General features: G+C 42.5%; 1 protein-coding gene across 3 annotated transcripts in view; it reads right to left on the bottom strand.

The window, feature by feature from the left end:
• cfap97 (cilia and flagella associated protein 97) overlaps positions 1-8,693 on the bottom strand; it is a 37,058-nt gene extending 28,365 nt beyond the window's left edge. Inside the window, exon 1 of one of the 3 annotated variants that reach the window (XM_080189399.1) lies at positions 6,854-8,693. In XM_080189399.1, coding sequence (XP_080045525.1) covers positions 6,854-7,883 — 1,030 coding nt within the window. In that variant the 5' untranslated portion in view covers positions 7,884-8,693. The remainder of the gene's footprint in view (positions 1-6,853) is intronic. The other 2 variants (XM_080189401.1, XM_080189400.1) reach the window with 2 other exon arrangements.
• Between the last annotated feature and the right edge of the window lie 9,139 nt (positions 8,694-17,832).

The following is a 17,832-nucleotide window of genomic DNA, read 5'->3' as shown; positions in this document are numbered from 1 at the left end:
TACTGTCGTATTTAGTTTTGTGTCATCTGCAAATTATAAAATTGCACCCAGAACACCCAAATCTAAGTTACTTATTTATATATCAAGAAAAGCAGTGATCCTAGTGCTCACCACTGTCCTCCAGTCTGAAAAATAACTGTTTACCTGTACTCTTGTCATGCAGATCCCTGCCGTTACTGTCCTTTTTATTCTCTGTGCTTTAACATTACTGACAAGCCTACTTGAGGAGTTCTTGAAAAAGTTGAGCAGGTTGGGCCTATATTTATTGGAGTTTAGAAGAATCAAACATATTGCAATAAATAACATTGAGCACTGAGTGAGCTTGACAGGTTTGTGTCTGTTTCCCCTCACGGGGAATCTAGAATTTAAGGATTGGGGGGAGGGGGCACTATTTCAAAAGAAGGGGTCATCCATTTAAGACAGAGATGAAGAGGAATTTATTAGTTCAGAAGATTGTTGGTGTTCAGAATTATTTTCCTTAGAAAACAATGGAGGCTGGGTCATTACATATATTCAAAACAGAGCTAGTCAGATTTTTGATTGACTTGGGAGCCAAGGCTTGGTTTGGGGGAGGAGGACAGTGGGTGTTGGCAAGAAAGTGGAGTTTAGGCCATAATCAAATCAGCCATGATGGTTTTCTTTACTTAAGGTACAGATATGACTGGCAGCTTCTGTTGCCTCCATTCCTAATTGCCCTTGAACTGTGTGGCTTGCGAAGCCAGAACACGTAGCACATTTCTTTCCCTAATGGCCATTAACGAACCAATGGGTTTTTACAACGATCAATGACAGCTGTCATGATCACCATTACTGAGACTAGCTTTATATTTCAGATTTATTAATTGAATTTCAATTTCAACAACTGCCATGGTGGGATTTGAACCTATGTCCCCAGAGTGTTGGTCTTGGCCTTTTGGAATAATAACACAATGATGTTACCACTAAGTCACCATCCCCGAATGGCCTACTCTGCTCCTATTTCTTACGTAGCATTTGATCAAATAGCTTTTGGAAGTCCTTCCTCCTTGACAGATGCAAAGAATTCATCTAGCTCCTCAGCCAGGCCCTCTGCCTACATTTGTAGACATGATGTGGGTATGCCGGCGTGTAGATCCTATTTTTGTCCTTTATTGGCCCACCTTGCCTCTAACAACTCTTCCATTAGGTATAAGCCCATAGAAGACTTCTGGATTCCTCTATGTTAGTTGCGAGTCTCTAATCATACTCTTTGCAACTTGTTTTGTTACTTCCCCTCAGATCTGTATTCAACTTGGTTCTCTCGCATTATCGATCTGACATTAACCATATGCACCCTCTTTCTCCTTCATCTTTCCCTCTATTTCTTTTGTCATCCAGGATGCTTTGGTTTTAGTGGCCTTGCCTTGCCTCCGCATAGGAATGTACATCAACTGCACCTGAACCATCTCCTCTTTAAAGACAGCCTGCTCTTCCATTACTGTTTTGCTTGCCATACTCAAGATTCCAACTTATTTGGGACAGATCAGCTCTCAACCCATTGAAATTGACCCTAGTCCAATTATATTGTTTTTACCTCACTAGTGTTCCATCCCCTTTTTCCATAGCTAATCTAAAACTATTTTTCTAGAATCACAGCTTCTTAAATTTTCCCTTGTTGACACCTGACCCACTGCATTGCCCATAACCAGATCCAGCGAAGTCCCCTTCCTCAATGTGATAAAAATTTACTGATCAAGAATATTCCCCAAAACGCAGTCAGAAACTCTTCACTTCATTACAACCCCAGTCCACATTAGGACAATTGAAGTTTCCCATTGTTATTACTGTACAAATTCTTGCACCTGTCTCTAATTTCCTTAAAAGTCTGCTTCTTCAAATCTTTCCCACTAATTGGCAGCCTACAGAACACCCAGTAGTGTAACAGTACCTCTTTTGTTTCTTAACTTTAACTTAATAAATTCTATCCTAACCCATCCAGTGCACACAATCTCACACTGCAATATTCTCCTTAATCAACACTACCACCACTCTTCCTTTTCTTTCCTGAACATCCAGAGCCAATATTTAGTACTCAGAGGCTGCCTCGCTAAATATTTTTAAGAAGCGGGTTGATGGGTTTTTGATAAGAGAGGGGATTAAGGGTTATGGGGAGAGGGTGGGAAAGTGGAACTGAGCCACGACAGATCAGCCATGATCTTATTGAATGGCGGGGCAGGCTCGAAGGGCCAGATGGCCTACTCCTGCTCCTATTTCTTATGTTCTTATGTTCTTATGTCCTGTCCTTTTTTTTGAGTCAGGTAAGTAGCTTTTTGTATTTAGCTCCCAATTTTTTTTTTAGACCAAGCTCCTTTGTGCATGAGCTGTGAACCCAATTTAGATCTTCTGTTCTAGTTTGACCCCAGATAATATTTCTTTGTCTACCGCTATCTGGCTCTCTCAGACTGCTGTGCACTTTCTTGCTCCTTTCTAATGCTACATCTTTGCTTTCATCTCCTCTGCCAAATTAGTTTAAATCAGCTTTGACAATACAATCAAGCTTGAGATGCAGCATATGTTGAGATGCAGCACATCAGCCTGTACAATTCTTGTTCCACTACAACTGGTTCATGTCCAAGAAATCTAAAACATTCCGCTTTAGGCCACAAGGGCAGTACAGTGATTAGCATAGCTGCCTCACAGTGCCAGAGACACAGGTTCAAATCCAGTCTTGGGTGACAGCGTGTGGAGTCTGCATGTACTCCAGGTGCTTGGTTTCCTCCCAGTTGAAAATTGTGCCGGTTAGGTGGATTGGCTATGTTAAATTGCCCTTTAGTGTCTCAAGATGTGTAGGTTAGATGGATTAACCATCGTAAATGTGTGGGATTAAATGGACATGATGAGGAAAGGAGCCTGGTAAGGTACTCTGTCAGAGAGTCAGTGTAGACTTGATGGGCCTTCTACGCATAAGAAATAGGAGGAGTAGGCCATCTAGCCCCTCGAGCCTGCCCCGCCTTTCAATAAGATCATGGCTGATCTGATCTGATAGTGTTCAGTGCCACTTACCCGCCTGCTCCCCATAACCCTTAATTCCCTTATTCGTCAAAAATCTATCTACCTGCGACTTAAACACATTTAACGAGGTAGCCTCCACTGCTTCAACGGGCAGAGAATTCCAAAGATTCACCACCCTCTGGGAGAAGTAGTTCCTCCTCAACTCTGTTCTAAATTGACTCCCCTGTATTTTGAGGTTGTACCCTCTAGTTCTTGTTCCCATTGCAAGAGGAAACAATCTCGCTGCTTCTACCTTGTCTAGCCCCTCTCATTATCATATGTCTCTATAATATCTCCCCTCAACCTTCTAAACGCCAATGAGTACAGGCTGTCTACTCAACCTCTTCTGAGCTAACCCCCCTCATTTCCAGAATCAACCTGGTGAATCTTCTCTGCACCCCCTCCAAAGTTAATATATCCTTTCTTAGCACTATTGGAATTCTATGATCTCTCCAACAACATATTCATTTACTCTAACCTTCTATTTCTCTATTTACTAACATATGTTATTGGGAGAAATCCAGAGATTGTTATCTTTGAGCTGCTGCTTAATAGTCTCTTTTTTAGTTCCCTAAACAACAGCGTTGAAGCTACTCGAAACTGATAATTTAAAATGTTTCACAGCCAGTTTTGGGTTAGCAAATAAAACTGCTCAAATGCAAAATCAGATAATGTTTTCATGAGAATTTTAGTTAAATGTAATGGCAGGTGTAAAAGTTTAATTGACACAGTGGTGATGGATTTAGCATCACCAGTATTTTAGCACATCGTAATGGTGGTGCATAAAATTTCCACATGGTCATTCGAAATCCTAAAACCATCCAGCACAATCAGATTCTGTCCAAATCAATCTTGCTGCATGTCAGGAGAGGTCATTTTAACAACGTAACACAGTAGCTCAAAGGGTATGATAAATGGTAGTGAAAGTTTAAAACATTAAATAAACATCACAAACAACATGATGGTCCACCATTATTGTGGCTTTCCTACCCCTTATGAGGCAGAGCGTAATAAGCTTGATACAGTTAGTGACACAGTTAAAGTGTTTCTTTAATTTGAAACTGAGTAATTTGAGTGAAACTTCTTCAAGAGATTGAAAATCTTCTGAATTTTCTATTCCGGAGAGTTGTGGATGCAGCATCAATCAGCTTTGATGATATTTAAGGCCAAAACAGACAGACTGTTGGTTTTTCAGTGAATCAGAGATATGGGGAGTGGTGGGAAAGTAGATTGGAAACCCAGTATCATCCACCACCATTTTTAAATGGCCAATTAGGTTTCACAAACTGTATGGTCTTCTCCTGTTCTTAATATTCTGCAGTGATAAATGTGTACATGAACAGGAAAATATTTAAAAGTAACGAAGTCCTGAAAAAAATTAGGGTATTCTTTTTTCGCAAAAATTTATTGTAATTGGAAATGTGACAAAACAGTAATTTGCAAAAAATATACCTGAGACAGAATATATCTGATGTGCTTTTTTTCTATGTCTATCTAACTGACTTTCAAAATAATCTATCTTGGCATTATACAATGGGAGTTAAGACATAGTGTCATGGTGGAGGTGGAGAAGGTGCTCAAGAAGGCGCTCAAGAAGGCATACGGTATGCCTGCCTTCATCAACCAGAGCACTGAGTTTAAAAATCGGCAAGTCATGTTGCAGCTTTATAGAACCTTAGTTAAGCTGCACTTGGAATATAGTGTTCAATTCTGATCGCCACATCACCAGAAGGACATGGAGGCTTTGGAGAGGGTACAGAAAAGATTTACCAGGATGTTGTCTGGTATGGAAGGCATTAGCTATGAGGAGAGGTTGGAGAAACTTGGTTTATTCTCACTGGAATGACAGAGGTTGAGGGGCAATCTGATCAAAGTCTACAAGATTATGAGAGGCATGGACAGAGTGGATAGTAAGAAGCCTTTTCCCAGGGTGGAAGAGTCAACTACTAGGGGGCATAGGTTTAAGATGCAAGAGGCAAGATGTAAGGATGTACAAGCCAAGTGTTTTTTTTAAAGAGTGGTGGGTACCTGGAACTCATCGATAGGGAAGGTAGATACGATAGTGACTTTTAAGAGGCTTCTTGAGAACTACATTAGTGGGATGGGAATGGAGGGATATGGTCCCCAGAAAGGGGGGGGGCGTTACTTCAGTCGAGCAGCATGGTCGGTGCAGGCTTGGAGGGCCAAAGGGCCTGTTCCTGTGGTGTAATGTTCTTTGATCTTTTTAAGGGAAGAGGGGAGTTAAAGACACGGTTAACTAGAAGAAAACACGCCCAAACTTCCATTCCTAATTTAAAGACAGTGATACAATCTGACCTCATTTGATTTAACAGCTGGATTTTCTATCAAGTAAAACGTTAAACTTGGGGAAAAAAAGTGAAGTATAGCTGATTGAACCATCTGGGTTTCTCTGCAATACAGATAGAGAACTGGAGGATACAAAACAGATACCCCAACAGCATCACTGGCAGGGGAGCATAAATGGTGTACATCACATTTCCTCAAGGCTGCTGCACAAGAAAGGAAGGTTTATCAGACAGCAAGTCCTAGATTTGTATTATATTAGTTGATGCACAGGTAGATTATATGTGGAATAGGGTTCACAGTTGGCTGATTACTAGTATTGTTCAGAAATAAATAGATCATTTTCAGATTGGTAGGTTGTTATTTGTGAAGTGCGACAAAGATCAGTGCCGGAAACTCACTATTTACAATCTATATTAATAGCGTGAAGACACATGAGTGTAACAAACCCAAATTTATTGCCGATACAAAGCTAGCGGAAGAGGAACTACTTCCTTTCCCCAAATGAGTCTCACTCTCTACCTCTCTTTCCTACTTTGAGACATTCCTTAAAATCTACTTCTTTGATCAAGATTCTGACCATGATCCCTAGTATGATTTTACATGGCTGAGTGTTAACTTTTTCTTTATAATGCTCATGAAGAACCTTATAATGCTCATGAAGGCAATATATAAATACACATTGTTGATGTTAGTGTGGTCAGGTGAAGTTAGCAGACAAGAAGATTGCATAGCATCAAGAAGATAATTATTCACTTTGGTAGGAAAAATAATGAAGCAACTTTTTTTAAAATGGTGAGAAACTATTCAGTGTTGATGTTGAGGAATTTAGGGGCCCTTATACAAGAAACACAACTTGCAGATACAACAAGCCATTAGGAAGGTAAGTCACATGTTGGCCTTTATTGCAAAGCGTTGGAGTATAAAAGTAAGGAAGTCTTGCTGCAATTGTAAAGGGGAGATCACACCTAGGTACAGTTCTGTGTCCCCATACCTAAAGAATCATATACTTGCTTTACAGAAAGCAAATAAAGGTTCACTAGATTGATTTCTCTTAGAGAACCCTTTCAGCCACATGTGCCTGGAGTTTGGAAGAATTACGAGATCTTATCAAAACATAAAAAATACTGGTTAGCATGATGGAGTAAATGTTTATCGCCCTAGATTAGGGAGTGGACAACTTCAGGATAAGAGGTCAGCCATTTAGGATTGAGGTGAGGTGAAATTTCTGGCTCTCAGGTACTGAATGTTTAGAATTCACTACTCCAGGGGGCACCACTGTCAGTGCTCCGTTGTTGAGAACATTTAAAATAGATTTTTGGACGAAGCGAATCAAGGCAATATGGGGATCAGACAAGAAAGTGGAGTTGAGGTCAAAGATCAGCCATGGTATTAAAGCCTGTTGCTGCTCCTATTTCTTAAAGAGTCATCAAGACTAGCGGGGCAGCCATTTAGTCCATCAAATGCCTGAACTGAAATAAAGACTATTAATGGCAAAGTACTAGCCTTCATTTTACAAAAGGAAACATTTAAGTTTCACCTTTCAGTAGCTGGTTTAGGTCAGTGGCATCACTGAGGATCTTCTGGCTATGTCTTGGACTCCAAAACCTCTTGGGCTCCAAGGAATCTGACTTCGCAAGCAAATTGCTAGACTTGGCTTCCCTCTGCCTTCGTGACTTTTCCCTCCCTTGACCCCTTTCCCTATCAAAGCTTAAAGTGTCCAGGCTATCGTAGATTTCCTGACTAATATTTTCCTGTTTACTGTGGCATTTTTTTCTGCGACATTTAGCCTTTGATTGCTTACGTCGGCGAACAGTTTGAACGGGGCTGCTATCCGGACTGGAAAGCGCGGTCACGTCAGTTACTGTACCCTCGGTGTCTTCCTCTTGGTTTTTGGCCCGGCGGGAGTCTTTGACATGCCCCTTTCTTGACTTGGAGGAAGATTTGGGTTTGCGCTGGGTTGCAGTAACGCAAAAAGACTGTTTCCCCGACGAAGATGATGATGAGGAGGAGGAGCAATCCAACTTGGAGCCATCAACGTCCAAGTCTGGGTCGGAATCGGCAGCTTCATTAAGTCTAGAGCGGTTCCCAGGCACAGTCCTCTGGGAACTGGGTCTAGCTCCAATACTCCTTTTCCCTTCTTCACTTCTTCCCGCTTCGTCTGCTGAACTCTTGGCAGAGCCGGCGGTTTTTAGCAGGGGCTCCTCTGGGAAGCTGGCACCCTTTTCATTGGATGAGGACGAGGGGGTCCGGGAATTGCGGGGCGAGGGGGAGGCCGAGACGGGGGGTGAGGGGGACCGGGAAGCTGCGGGCGAGGCGGAGGCCGACGTGGAGACCAGGTCTGGCGAGGCGGAACCCCCCGCCTGAGCTCGCTGCTCGGGCTCGGTCTCCGCCTCCGCCTCCGCCGCTCCGTGATCCCGCCGGCTCCGCCTCGCCCGGCCCTCGCTGGCGGAGCCGCCAAGCCGTGCCCGGGGGCTGGGGCTGCTGCGCTTGGCGGCGTCCTCCCCCTCGCAGTCGCTGTCGAAGAAGGAGTGATCCACCTCCTCATCCAGGTTCATGTCGCTATCCATCGGGGCAGCCGCTCAGTGCCGCCGCTCCGGCTTCACTACCGCAACCGCCACCCGGCGGCCTCACAATCTGACCCCGCCGTCACTTACCCTCTGACCCCGGGGCCCGGGCAGACCCCCGTCACTTACCCTCTGACCCCGGGCCTAGCCTGACCCCTCCCGTCACTGGGCCCGGGCAGGCCTCTCTCTCTCTCTCTCTCTCGCTATACTCAGACTCTAACCGTGCGCCTCCTCCACACTTTATCCCCCTCTCTTTCTCTCTCTCTCTCTCTGTTATTTTAATGGTGGCTTTCGTCTTCGCTTCGGTCTCTTAGGAACGTTGCTATCAACGTCATTTCCCTGTCCGTCGCCCTCACTCCCCCGCCCCGCAAACCGGGCCCAGCGAATAAACGTTCCGCTTTAGCTGTCGCACGGCAAACAGAAGGTGGAACGCAGACTGTCCAACAATTTAATTCTCAGATTATTTCCACAATCCGGTTAACATATCGCTTTTTGTACGTGGATTCAATGGAGGGTTTCCGTCTCTGGATCATCGTCTTCCTAGAAGTTCCCTGAGATGAAATTCGCTTCACTTTGTAAATGATACGGAATCCGAAAGACATGCTCCCGTCTACCGCGGCTACGTTCGCGGCCGGGAGTCCCTGGAGAGGGAGCACGCGGTGTTCGCGGGCGCAGTCGACGCTTTCCGCGCCCGTTGGGCACCGCAGGGGCTTAGGTGCGTTATGGACCCCGACAATCACATTTTGATTTGACGTGTCTTAAGTTTCCTTTGTACTTTTTGTTTCTGTTCGGGCCGTTCCCCTTTCCTTTTGTGGATCTGCCCCTTTTTTCTTTGTCCTAATGTAATTTGCGTTTGTTTACTTGTTTGGCCCACCCAAAAGACCGACCCAAAGACCCACCCTGAAAGACATGCTGGTTAGGTGCATTGGTCATGCTAAATTCAACCTCAATGTGTCCGAACAGGCGCTGGAGTGTGGCGGCTAGGGGATTTTAACAGTAACTTCATTGCAATGTTAGTGTAAGCTTACCTGTGACATAAATAAATAAACTTTTGAAGGTGTGTTTTACGGCCTGATGAAAGTGAGCGGATATCTCTGGTGAGATAATAATTGTGTCTTACTATGGTAATAATGAAATGGGAGTCTCGAGGATGCCCATGTTTATTTTGTTATATTGGTGACCTGAGATTTGATGTGGATATGCCGGCGTTGGACTGGGATAAACACAGTAAAATGTCTGACAACACCAGGTTTCAGTCCAACCGATTTATTTGATAGTAAATTCACTAGCTTTCCGGTTAGCCCCTTCGTCAGATTTGGCATAGTACTTAACACTGCTGTCTCACAGCACCAGGGACCTGGGTTCAATTTCTGGCTTGGGGTCACTGTCTGTGCGGACTCTGCACATTCTCCTTGTGTCTGTGTGGATTTCTTCCAAGTTCTTTGGTTTTATCAGAAAGACATGTTGCTTAGCTGAATTAGCTAAATTCTCCCTCAGTGTGTCCAAACAGGCGCTGGAATGTGGCAATGGGTGGATTTTCACTAACTTCATTGCAATGTTAATATAAATCTACTTGTGATACTAATAATGAATAAACTTAATCATTGCTGGTCTCATCTTCAGAGCTGACGACCAATTCCTCTGATGAACAGTCATCTTGACTTGAACCATTGGTTCTGTTGGCTTGCCACAGACGCTGTCAGACCTGTTGAGTTTCTCCAGCATTTTCTGTTTTCATTGGCTCCTTGGCCAGGAGGTGGTAGTCACGCTCCTCCTAGTTAATGGCAACAGTTAGGGCAAGTTGTTGCATGCACAGAGAGCCTCTTGTGGCTTGCTTCATTGCCATAACTTCATAGAAAATATGGCGAAGCCACATTGCAACTTTATGGGTCCTTGGGTGAGCCTGGGGAAAGTCCACTGGTGAATTGCGCAGTGTGAGAACAGACGGTGCCTATTTGCAGCTGCAAGGAGGCAGATAAAAACATAATTAAAGCAGGAGAGCCTGCTCCACTATTCAGTACAATCTGCCTCAACTCCATCCTTTCAGCCTATTCCCCGTTTTCCTTGATTGCTTGAGAGCTCAAACATCTATTCCTGCCTTGAATAGATTCAAAGATGGAGTGTCCACAACTCTCTGGGGTAAAGATTTTTAACAATCCATGAAGAAATTTCTCCTCAGCTGAATCATATATATTTGATCCCCCTTATCCTGAGGCCAAAACATCTATTTTCAAGAAGAAATTAGATGTAGCTCTAGGCGCTAAAGGGATCAAGGGCTGTGGGGGCAAGGGGAGGATCAGGATATTGAATTCGATGTTCAGCCATGATTAAAATGAATGGTGGAGCGGGCTCGAAGGGCTGAATGGCCTAACACTGTTTCTATTTCTACGTTTCTATGAAGTTCTACCCCACTGCACTAGATTCCCAGCTGTGGGAAACAACTTCTGTGTCCACCCTGTCAAGTCCTTTCAAAATCTTGTATGTTTCAATATAATTACTTCTCATTTTTCTAAACTCCAGAGAGTATAGGCCAAATTTACTCAGCCTCTCAAAATAGGAAAACCCTCTTATTCTAGGAACCAATTCTAGTGAGACTTTGATGTACTGCCTCCAAGGCAAATACAGGGGTACTACATTTTTCAGCATTGGGGAGATTTTAGTGGTTACATTTAAAATTGATATGAAAGTTAAAGTGTAGCACATTATAATTGTTTTATCAATTGATAGAATATTTATGAAAGGTACAATAGAGCTAATATTGTATATACTGAAGCATAGAGTATTAGAGGTACACAGCACTGAAAATGGTCCTCCAGCCTATTGCATCTGAGCCATTCAAAGACAACACGCCCATAGTCTTGGCATCACAAGTGCATATCTAAACACTTTTTAAACGTTATGAGGTCTCTGTCTCCACCATACTCTCAAGTTGTGAGTTCCAGACTCCCACATCCTTTAGGTGAAAAAGATTTTCCTCACATTCCCTCTAAACCTCCTGCCTTAAATCTGTGCCCCCTCATCATTGATCCTTCCACCAAGGGGAAAAGTTTCTGCCTGTCTATCTATGCCCCTCATAATCTTATACATCTCAATCGTGTCTCCTCTTAGTCTTTGTTCCAAGGAAAATAACTCCAGTCTATGTAATCTCTCTTCATAACTAAAACTCTCCAGCCCAGGCAATGTCCTGGTAAATCTTCCCTACAGCCTTTTCAGTGCTTTAACACCTCTTCTATAATGTGGATTCCAGAACTGTGCACAATACTCTAGCTGTTGCCTAACCAACATTTTATATAGAACATAGAACACTACAGCACAAACAGGCCCTTCAGCCCACCAGTTGCGCCAATCATATCCCTACCTACCATGCCTATCTATAACCCTCAATCCCATTAAATCCCACATATTCACCCAGAAGTCTCTTAAAAGACCCCAACGAGTTCCCCTCCACTGACGGCAGCCAATTCCACTCACTCATCACCCTCTGAGTGAAAAACTTACCCCTGACATCCACTCTGTATACTCCCCAGCACCCTAAGCCTGTGTCCTCTCATTGCGACCATTTCAGCCCTAGGAAATAGCCTCCGAGAATCCACCCTATCTATACATAAGAACATAAGAAATAGGAGCAGGAGTAGGCCATCTAGCCCTTTGAGCCTGCCCCGCCATTCAATAAGATCATGGCTGATCTAAAGTGGATCAGTTCCACTTTCCCACTTTCTCCCCATAACCCTTAATTCCCTTGTCTATCAAAAACCTATCTACCCGTGACTTAAATATATTTAGCGAGGTAGCCTCCACCATTTCAACAGGCAGAGAATTCCAGAGATTCACCACCCTTTGAGTGAAGAAGTTCCTCCTCAACTCCAATCTAAACTGATCCCCCCGTTATCTTGAGGCTGTGCACTCTAGTCCTGCTATCCTTTCTAAGCGGGAAGAATCTCTCTACCTCTACCCTATCTATCCCTTTCATTATCTTATAGGTCTCTATAAGATCCCCCCTCATCCTTCTAAACTCCAAAGAGTACAGACCCAGTCTACTTAGTCTCTCTTCATAGTCCAATACCTCTCAACATCTTATAAACCTCTATCAGGTCACCGCTCATCCTTCATCTCTCCAGGGAGAAAAGACCTAGCTCCGTCAACCTATCCTCATAAGGCATGCCACCCAATCCAGGCAACGTCCTTGTAAATCTCTTCTGCACCCTTTCAATAGCTTCCACATCCTTCTTGTAGTGAGGTGACCAGAACTGCGCAGAGTACTCTAAGTGGGGTCTGACAAGAGCCTTATAAAGTTGCAGCATTATCTCCCGACTCCTAAACTCAATCCCTCGATTAATGAAGGCTAGTATACCATACGCTTTCTTGACCACATCCTCCACTTGCGAGGCCGATTCAAGAGTCCTATGGACTCGGACACCAAGATCCTTCTGATCCTCTACACTGTATATACTTATAGTTTAACCTCATTGCTCTTAAACTTTATGCCTAAGCTAATAAAGGCAAGTATACCATATGCCTTCTTAACCACTTTATCCACCTGTCCTGCTACCTCAAGCGATCAATGCATACTGTTGTGGGAAATTACCACCGGAGTCAGACTGGAGATTCAAAAGTACAGTTTTATTTCGGACATGAAGCTTCGGGAAGAAAGCACTGGTACTCTGCAGTACTTGGCAGCTACCTTCTCAACAATACAATAGGAGTGGTTCATTTTTATACTTTTCAGACAATGGATAGTCTGGACATTAGCCATTTAACACATTGTTATAGTTGAGTCGGATCAATAGTTTAACACATTGTTACAGCCAGATATATTCAGACCTTGGCTTTTAACATCGCATTGTTTCATAGCATGATTACATTTCCTCCTTCAGTGACTGTCAATGACTTGGTTTCGGTCTATACACACAGTAATTGGTTTTCCTGCATTTATGTGTTCCTGTTCCCATTTATGGTTAATCTCTTTATCAGTTCTTATTGTCCTAGATCTGTCCTTATCTTTAATGTGCCTCAAACTATTTACTGGTTTCCTGCAGTATCTGAATCCTGCATGTTTAACTTTAAATAACTCCTGCATGTTTTAATTTCAAGTAGCTATCTGTGCTAACAGTCAGTGCCTGCTTAATGTCTTTCTCCCAGGTAACCTTTTTTATGTACCAGGCAGCCATTTTATGTGTCAGGTACCCATCTTTATGATTTTCCCCACTTCAGTCCCCACTTTTGGTCTGGATTATGACTTTAATAATCCCAAGACCAACAATTACACATTCAGATAAAGAGGTCAATTTTCTTCTTTTCTTCTTCATTTCTTCTGATGTCTTCGGGGATCTTCATCATGGGTTCTTCCTCGATTGATACACCGGCTCCTGGCACAGTTCTCGTTACCATAACCTTGCAGCAGACTTTTAGGCATCCAGCAATTAGACAACAGACAATTACTATTGAAATAAGTATGACTAATCCATGTAATAAGTAAGATTCCCAGGATCCCCCCACTAGCCATTCCAGCCAGCTACTTCCTTTCTTGGATCCCTGTCTGAAGTTATCAAGTTGTTCTGATGCTATTGATGACTTGTGTAATGATACAGGACTCATCTGTGACATGGGTTATGCATTTGTTGCCTATGAGTGTACACACTCCCCCTTGTGCTAATTGATAGTCCACTGCGTATCGTGTCTGCTGTGCATACAATCTCAGTTCAGCTATTTCTTGGTTAACAGCCTCAGTGCTTTTGAAGTGCTGTTTCCCAGGACTGTTAGTCCACAAACAATATGATTCGTATTTTTTGAGGTAATCACTCCTGCTGCCCCCCCACCCCTCAAGAGATAAGGCGCCAAGGAACCCATATCCCAGTGATGATCCCATTGTGCCCGGGGCTTCCCAGTTGGTGCAGAACTCTTTGCTAATAGCCCAGGTTACTATTCTCCAAATATGCCCCTTCTGAGGGCATGGAACAGTCAGTGGTCCTACTGTTCCTACTGCAAAATGGTTTGGGAGGTTTGGTGTTTCTGTTGTGTAAGTACCATTGAAGAGGAACACACATCCCTTCTTAGCCCAGCGACATTTACTGTCTCGATTATGAGTTTATTTATATTGCCAATTGTTCGGTTTACTTGACTCCCTGTTTGATCTCACCACCTGGTAAGTATCAAATGGGTATGTCCATTTGGCTGAGCTTACATGAGTCCCATTGCATTGTCCACAAATGAGCTGGCTTCCCATGGTTATATTTAGACATTTCTGTTCATCACAAGTGCAAGTAAACTGTCCCTTATTAACCCGACAATGTTGACGGACACACTGCATCTGCACGCAGGAATCATTCGTAGGGACCAAGGCATAGACACATCCTCATCCCTATCCCTTAAAACAAAGCGGATAGCTTGCCATATCAGAACAAGCTTTTCCTCCCACCTGTTGGAACTCCCTGCCCTCAGGATCTGTGGGGTTTACAAGTCCCACACATCTTCCCTGTATACTTCTTTTATATTTGCCAATTTGTTCTTTACAGGGTGCATCTGATGTATCTACTATATATAAGTCATGAGAGGTCCACCCAGGGTGGCTACAAATAGAGCTTCTACTGATTGTGCTAACGGGTAACATACAGTTCGATTGCCATACAAGCGTATATGAGCTTTAAAAAATAGATTATCTTCCAATCCAGTCAAATTTACAATCATGACAATGCAGAGTAGTACAGTTACATATGCAGTTACATACATATTCGCAACAATCAAGTATCAATCCTAACACTATAATTTATATAATCTCCAGAAGTTATACTATTAACCCAAACGCGCCAGTTGCTCTTGCTTGCAGTCTTTGCCTGTGTTGAGGAAAGCAGTCTGGTTAATTCAGTCATTCATTCATTCTTTGTGTAATTTCAGCTGGGTCCAATGTTTCCATATACCTTTCCCTCTTATGTCTATACAGGCACAGGTGTGTCCACTAATTATAACTTCAAATGGCCCATTCCATTTTGGTGCAAACTCTCGTTTGTCAGGTAATGCTTTTACTAGGATGCAACTTACCGCTGTTGGGACATCAGGGAGCATTTCAAGCTCTGTCTCTACGTCTTTTCTTTTCTCATTGTCTTTTACCAATTTGTGCATCCCTTTTAGTTGGGTGCTTAGTTCCAAAATGTATCTCCTGATTTTATCTTTCAGTGAACCTACATTGGTCCCACCTGTTATGATGCTTTCTCGTAATTGCATTGCCCATCCTGTCATTAGTTCATAAGGGGGTAATCCGATTGTCTGGTTTGTGGTAGCTCTTAATCTCATTAGTGTAGTGGGCAATACCTCTGCAGTTCACTTATATGTCAGTAGTGCAAAATATTTAATTACATATCCCCCTTCCATAGAAAGCTTAATGTGAATCAAATAATACTTTGCAGTGGCCTTTTGGCTGCAGTTGGACAAGGTCCTATATTGGAGACTGATAGTGAAGGTAAGAGCCTATGGGATCCAAGGCAATTGGTAAGTTGGATCCTGAATTGGCTGAGTGGCAGGAAGCAGCGGGTGGTGGTCAAGTGGTGTTTTTGTGACTGCAAAAATAGGGTCCTGCAGATATCAGTGTTGGGGCCCTTGCTGTTTGTGGTTTATATAAATTATTTAGATTTGAATGTAGAGGGTAGTTCCCTGGTCTATCCCTTCCTCCCTTCTTGAATAATCTAGCATTTGGCTGTCCTCCAGCACCTCTCCTGTGGCCAGAGAGGAAGTTAAAATTATTGCCAGCATGCCTGATGTATCCTCCCTTGCCTCACTGAACAGCCTGGGATACATTTCATCCGGCCCTGGAGACTTATCTACTTTTAAGTCTGCCAGACCATTCAGAATCTCCTCTCTGTCCTTGTTAATTTCTTCAAATGTATCACAGCTATATTTACTTTGTGATAAATCAATTATACTCTAGTTTTCATCAAAGGTTGACAGCTACATGTGACATTTAGTAATGAACTTTATTGCCATTAAGATATCAGAAGGCAGTTGCAGCAAACAATCTGATAGGATGTGATTAGACTGTATTCAATAGCCCTGAAAAAAGCTATGTATGCATCACAAAGGGCTGGCAAGATAAAAGATGAGTAAAACCATGGTAGCAGTTCTTGTGGCTGGTGTTATGACCATTATCAGGCAGCTAGAAATGAAAGTGAATTCAGGCTGTTCCTATTTATTTCCCTTTTGAAGTAGAGTGTCTGAACATCCTTTTTGTTGGCACTTCGATTCTGATGGTTATAATGTGAATCATAATTAAAATTCAGCTTATTTCATATTCTTTGTATGGTTTCTTAAGGTCACAAACATTCCTGTTGCATAGTTTAACATTTTCATCACAAATCTTGTGCTCAATTTAAGGAGTAAGTTGTTAAACTGGCAATGCATTGTTTTCTGGGAAAGTTAGCACATACAGCATATGTACAATATGATGTCCATTATTTTACCCATCATGGTGAATGTTACATACCAATCTACTCTGTGCTTAAATTGTCAAATGATTAGAAAACATAGAAAATAGGAGCACGAGTGGGCTATTTGGCCCTTTGAGCCAGCTCCGCCATTCATTATGATCATGGCTGATTGTCAAATTTAATACTCTGATTTTCCCCCCCACCCCATATCCCTTGATCTCTTTAGCCCCAAGAGCTATATCTAATTTCTTCTTGAAATAACACATTTTGGCCTCACCTACTTTCTGTAATGGCGAATTCTACAGATTCACCACTCTCTGGGTGAAGAAATGTTTCCTAACCTCAATTCTAAAAGGTTTACCCCTTATCCTCAAACTATGAGTTCTGGACGTCCCCTGCCCCTGCCCCCCACTCCCCCCCCACCAAAATCAGGAACATTCTGAATCTACCCTGCCTAAACCTGTCAGAATTTTATAAGTCAATGAGATTCCCTCTCACTCTTCTGAAATCCAATGAATATAATCTTAACCGACTTAGTCTCTCCTCATGATCTCATGGCTCTGAAATTCAATCCGAAATTTTCCATGTGAGTTTAAAGTTGGCAAATGTGGACCAAGTTCTGTATCTGAGAGAAATGAAAATAAAAACAAATAAAGATTTTAATTGCAGAGAAAATGATGACTCACGCTTCTTTATTTCAGTAAGAATGCGTAATCCTAACTATATTTCATGTTTGTTAACTTTTCATCTTTGCCAACTGAATTTCCAAAACTGACAGATGACTTTGTGCAGTTAGACATGGTATCAGTTGACTACAACCTGACCACATTACTTGAGGTTGATTCCAATCTGTCACCACAAGAACCAACTGATGAAGACGTTGATATCTCGCCTGTGGACAGACAGGTTGGTCAGGGTCTCTGTTGCTGAAGTTGTAACCAGAAGAGTAGCTGCACCATGTATGAGAAGGCCTTGTGTGGTATCTTTCCCTCATTAAGGTCTGAAATATTTATTTTAAAAATGCAAATAAGTTGCATTAATGTGGAAAAAGCAGAGTAAAGTATTATGATTAGCTGCAATTTTAAAACATTATTTGAATGTTTGATATGGGATCGTACTTTTTTTTCAACTAATATTTGCATAGTGAAATGAAGTAACAATGATAATATCTCCTGGTGTGCAGCAATGCTCTGAAGATAATCATTTCCACCAAGCACGTTTGGGCTTCCTTTTTCAACTTTCGACACACGACATATAGGAAGAAGACTGTGGTAGTGAAGCTCAAGTGCATGCAATTGTATAGCATATTCGTGGCAAAGATAAGCAATATTTTTTAGCTGTATAACTATTAGTCCACTTGTACATACTGAAATAAGCTAATCAAGCTTATTTGGCCCAAATACTAAGACTGAAGCAGGTAAGCGTTATTAGTCTGAACGAAAATGCTAATTACGACATGTCTTTTGTTCTTTGTGCTCTTTACCTAGTTCTGAGTCAATTTTACAATTCACTTAAAGCAAGACGGTGTCTGGAAATTA

This window comes from Carcharhinus amblyrhynchos, chromosome 5 (assembly GCF_965287045.1).
Source record: "Carcharhinus amblyrhynchos chromosome 5, sCarAmb.v2.hapA, whole genome shotgun sequence".
In the NCBI taxonomy this organism is placed as follows: Eukaryota; Metazoa; Chordata; class Chondrichthyes; order Carcharhiniformes; family Carcharhinidae; genus Carcharhinus; species Carcharhinus amblyrhynchos.
This window is presented reverse-complemented; position numbering and strand designations above follow the sequence as displayed.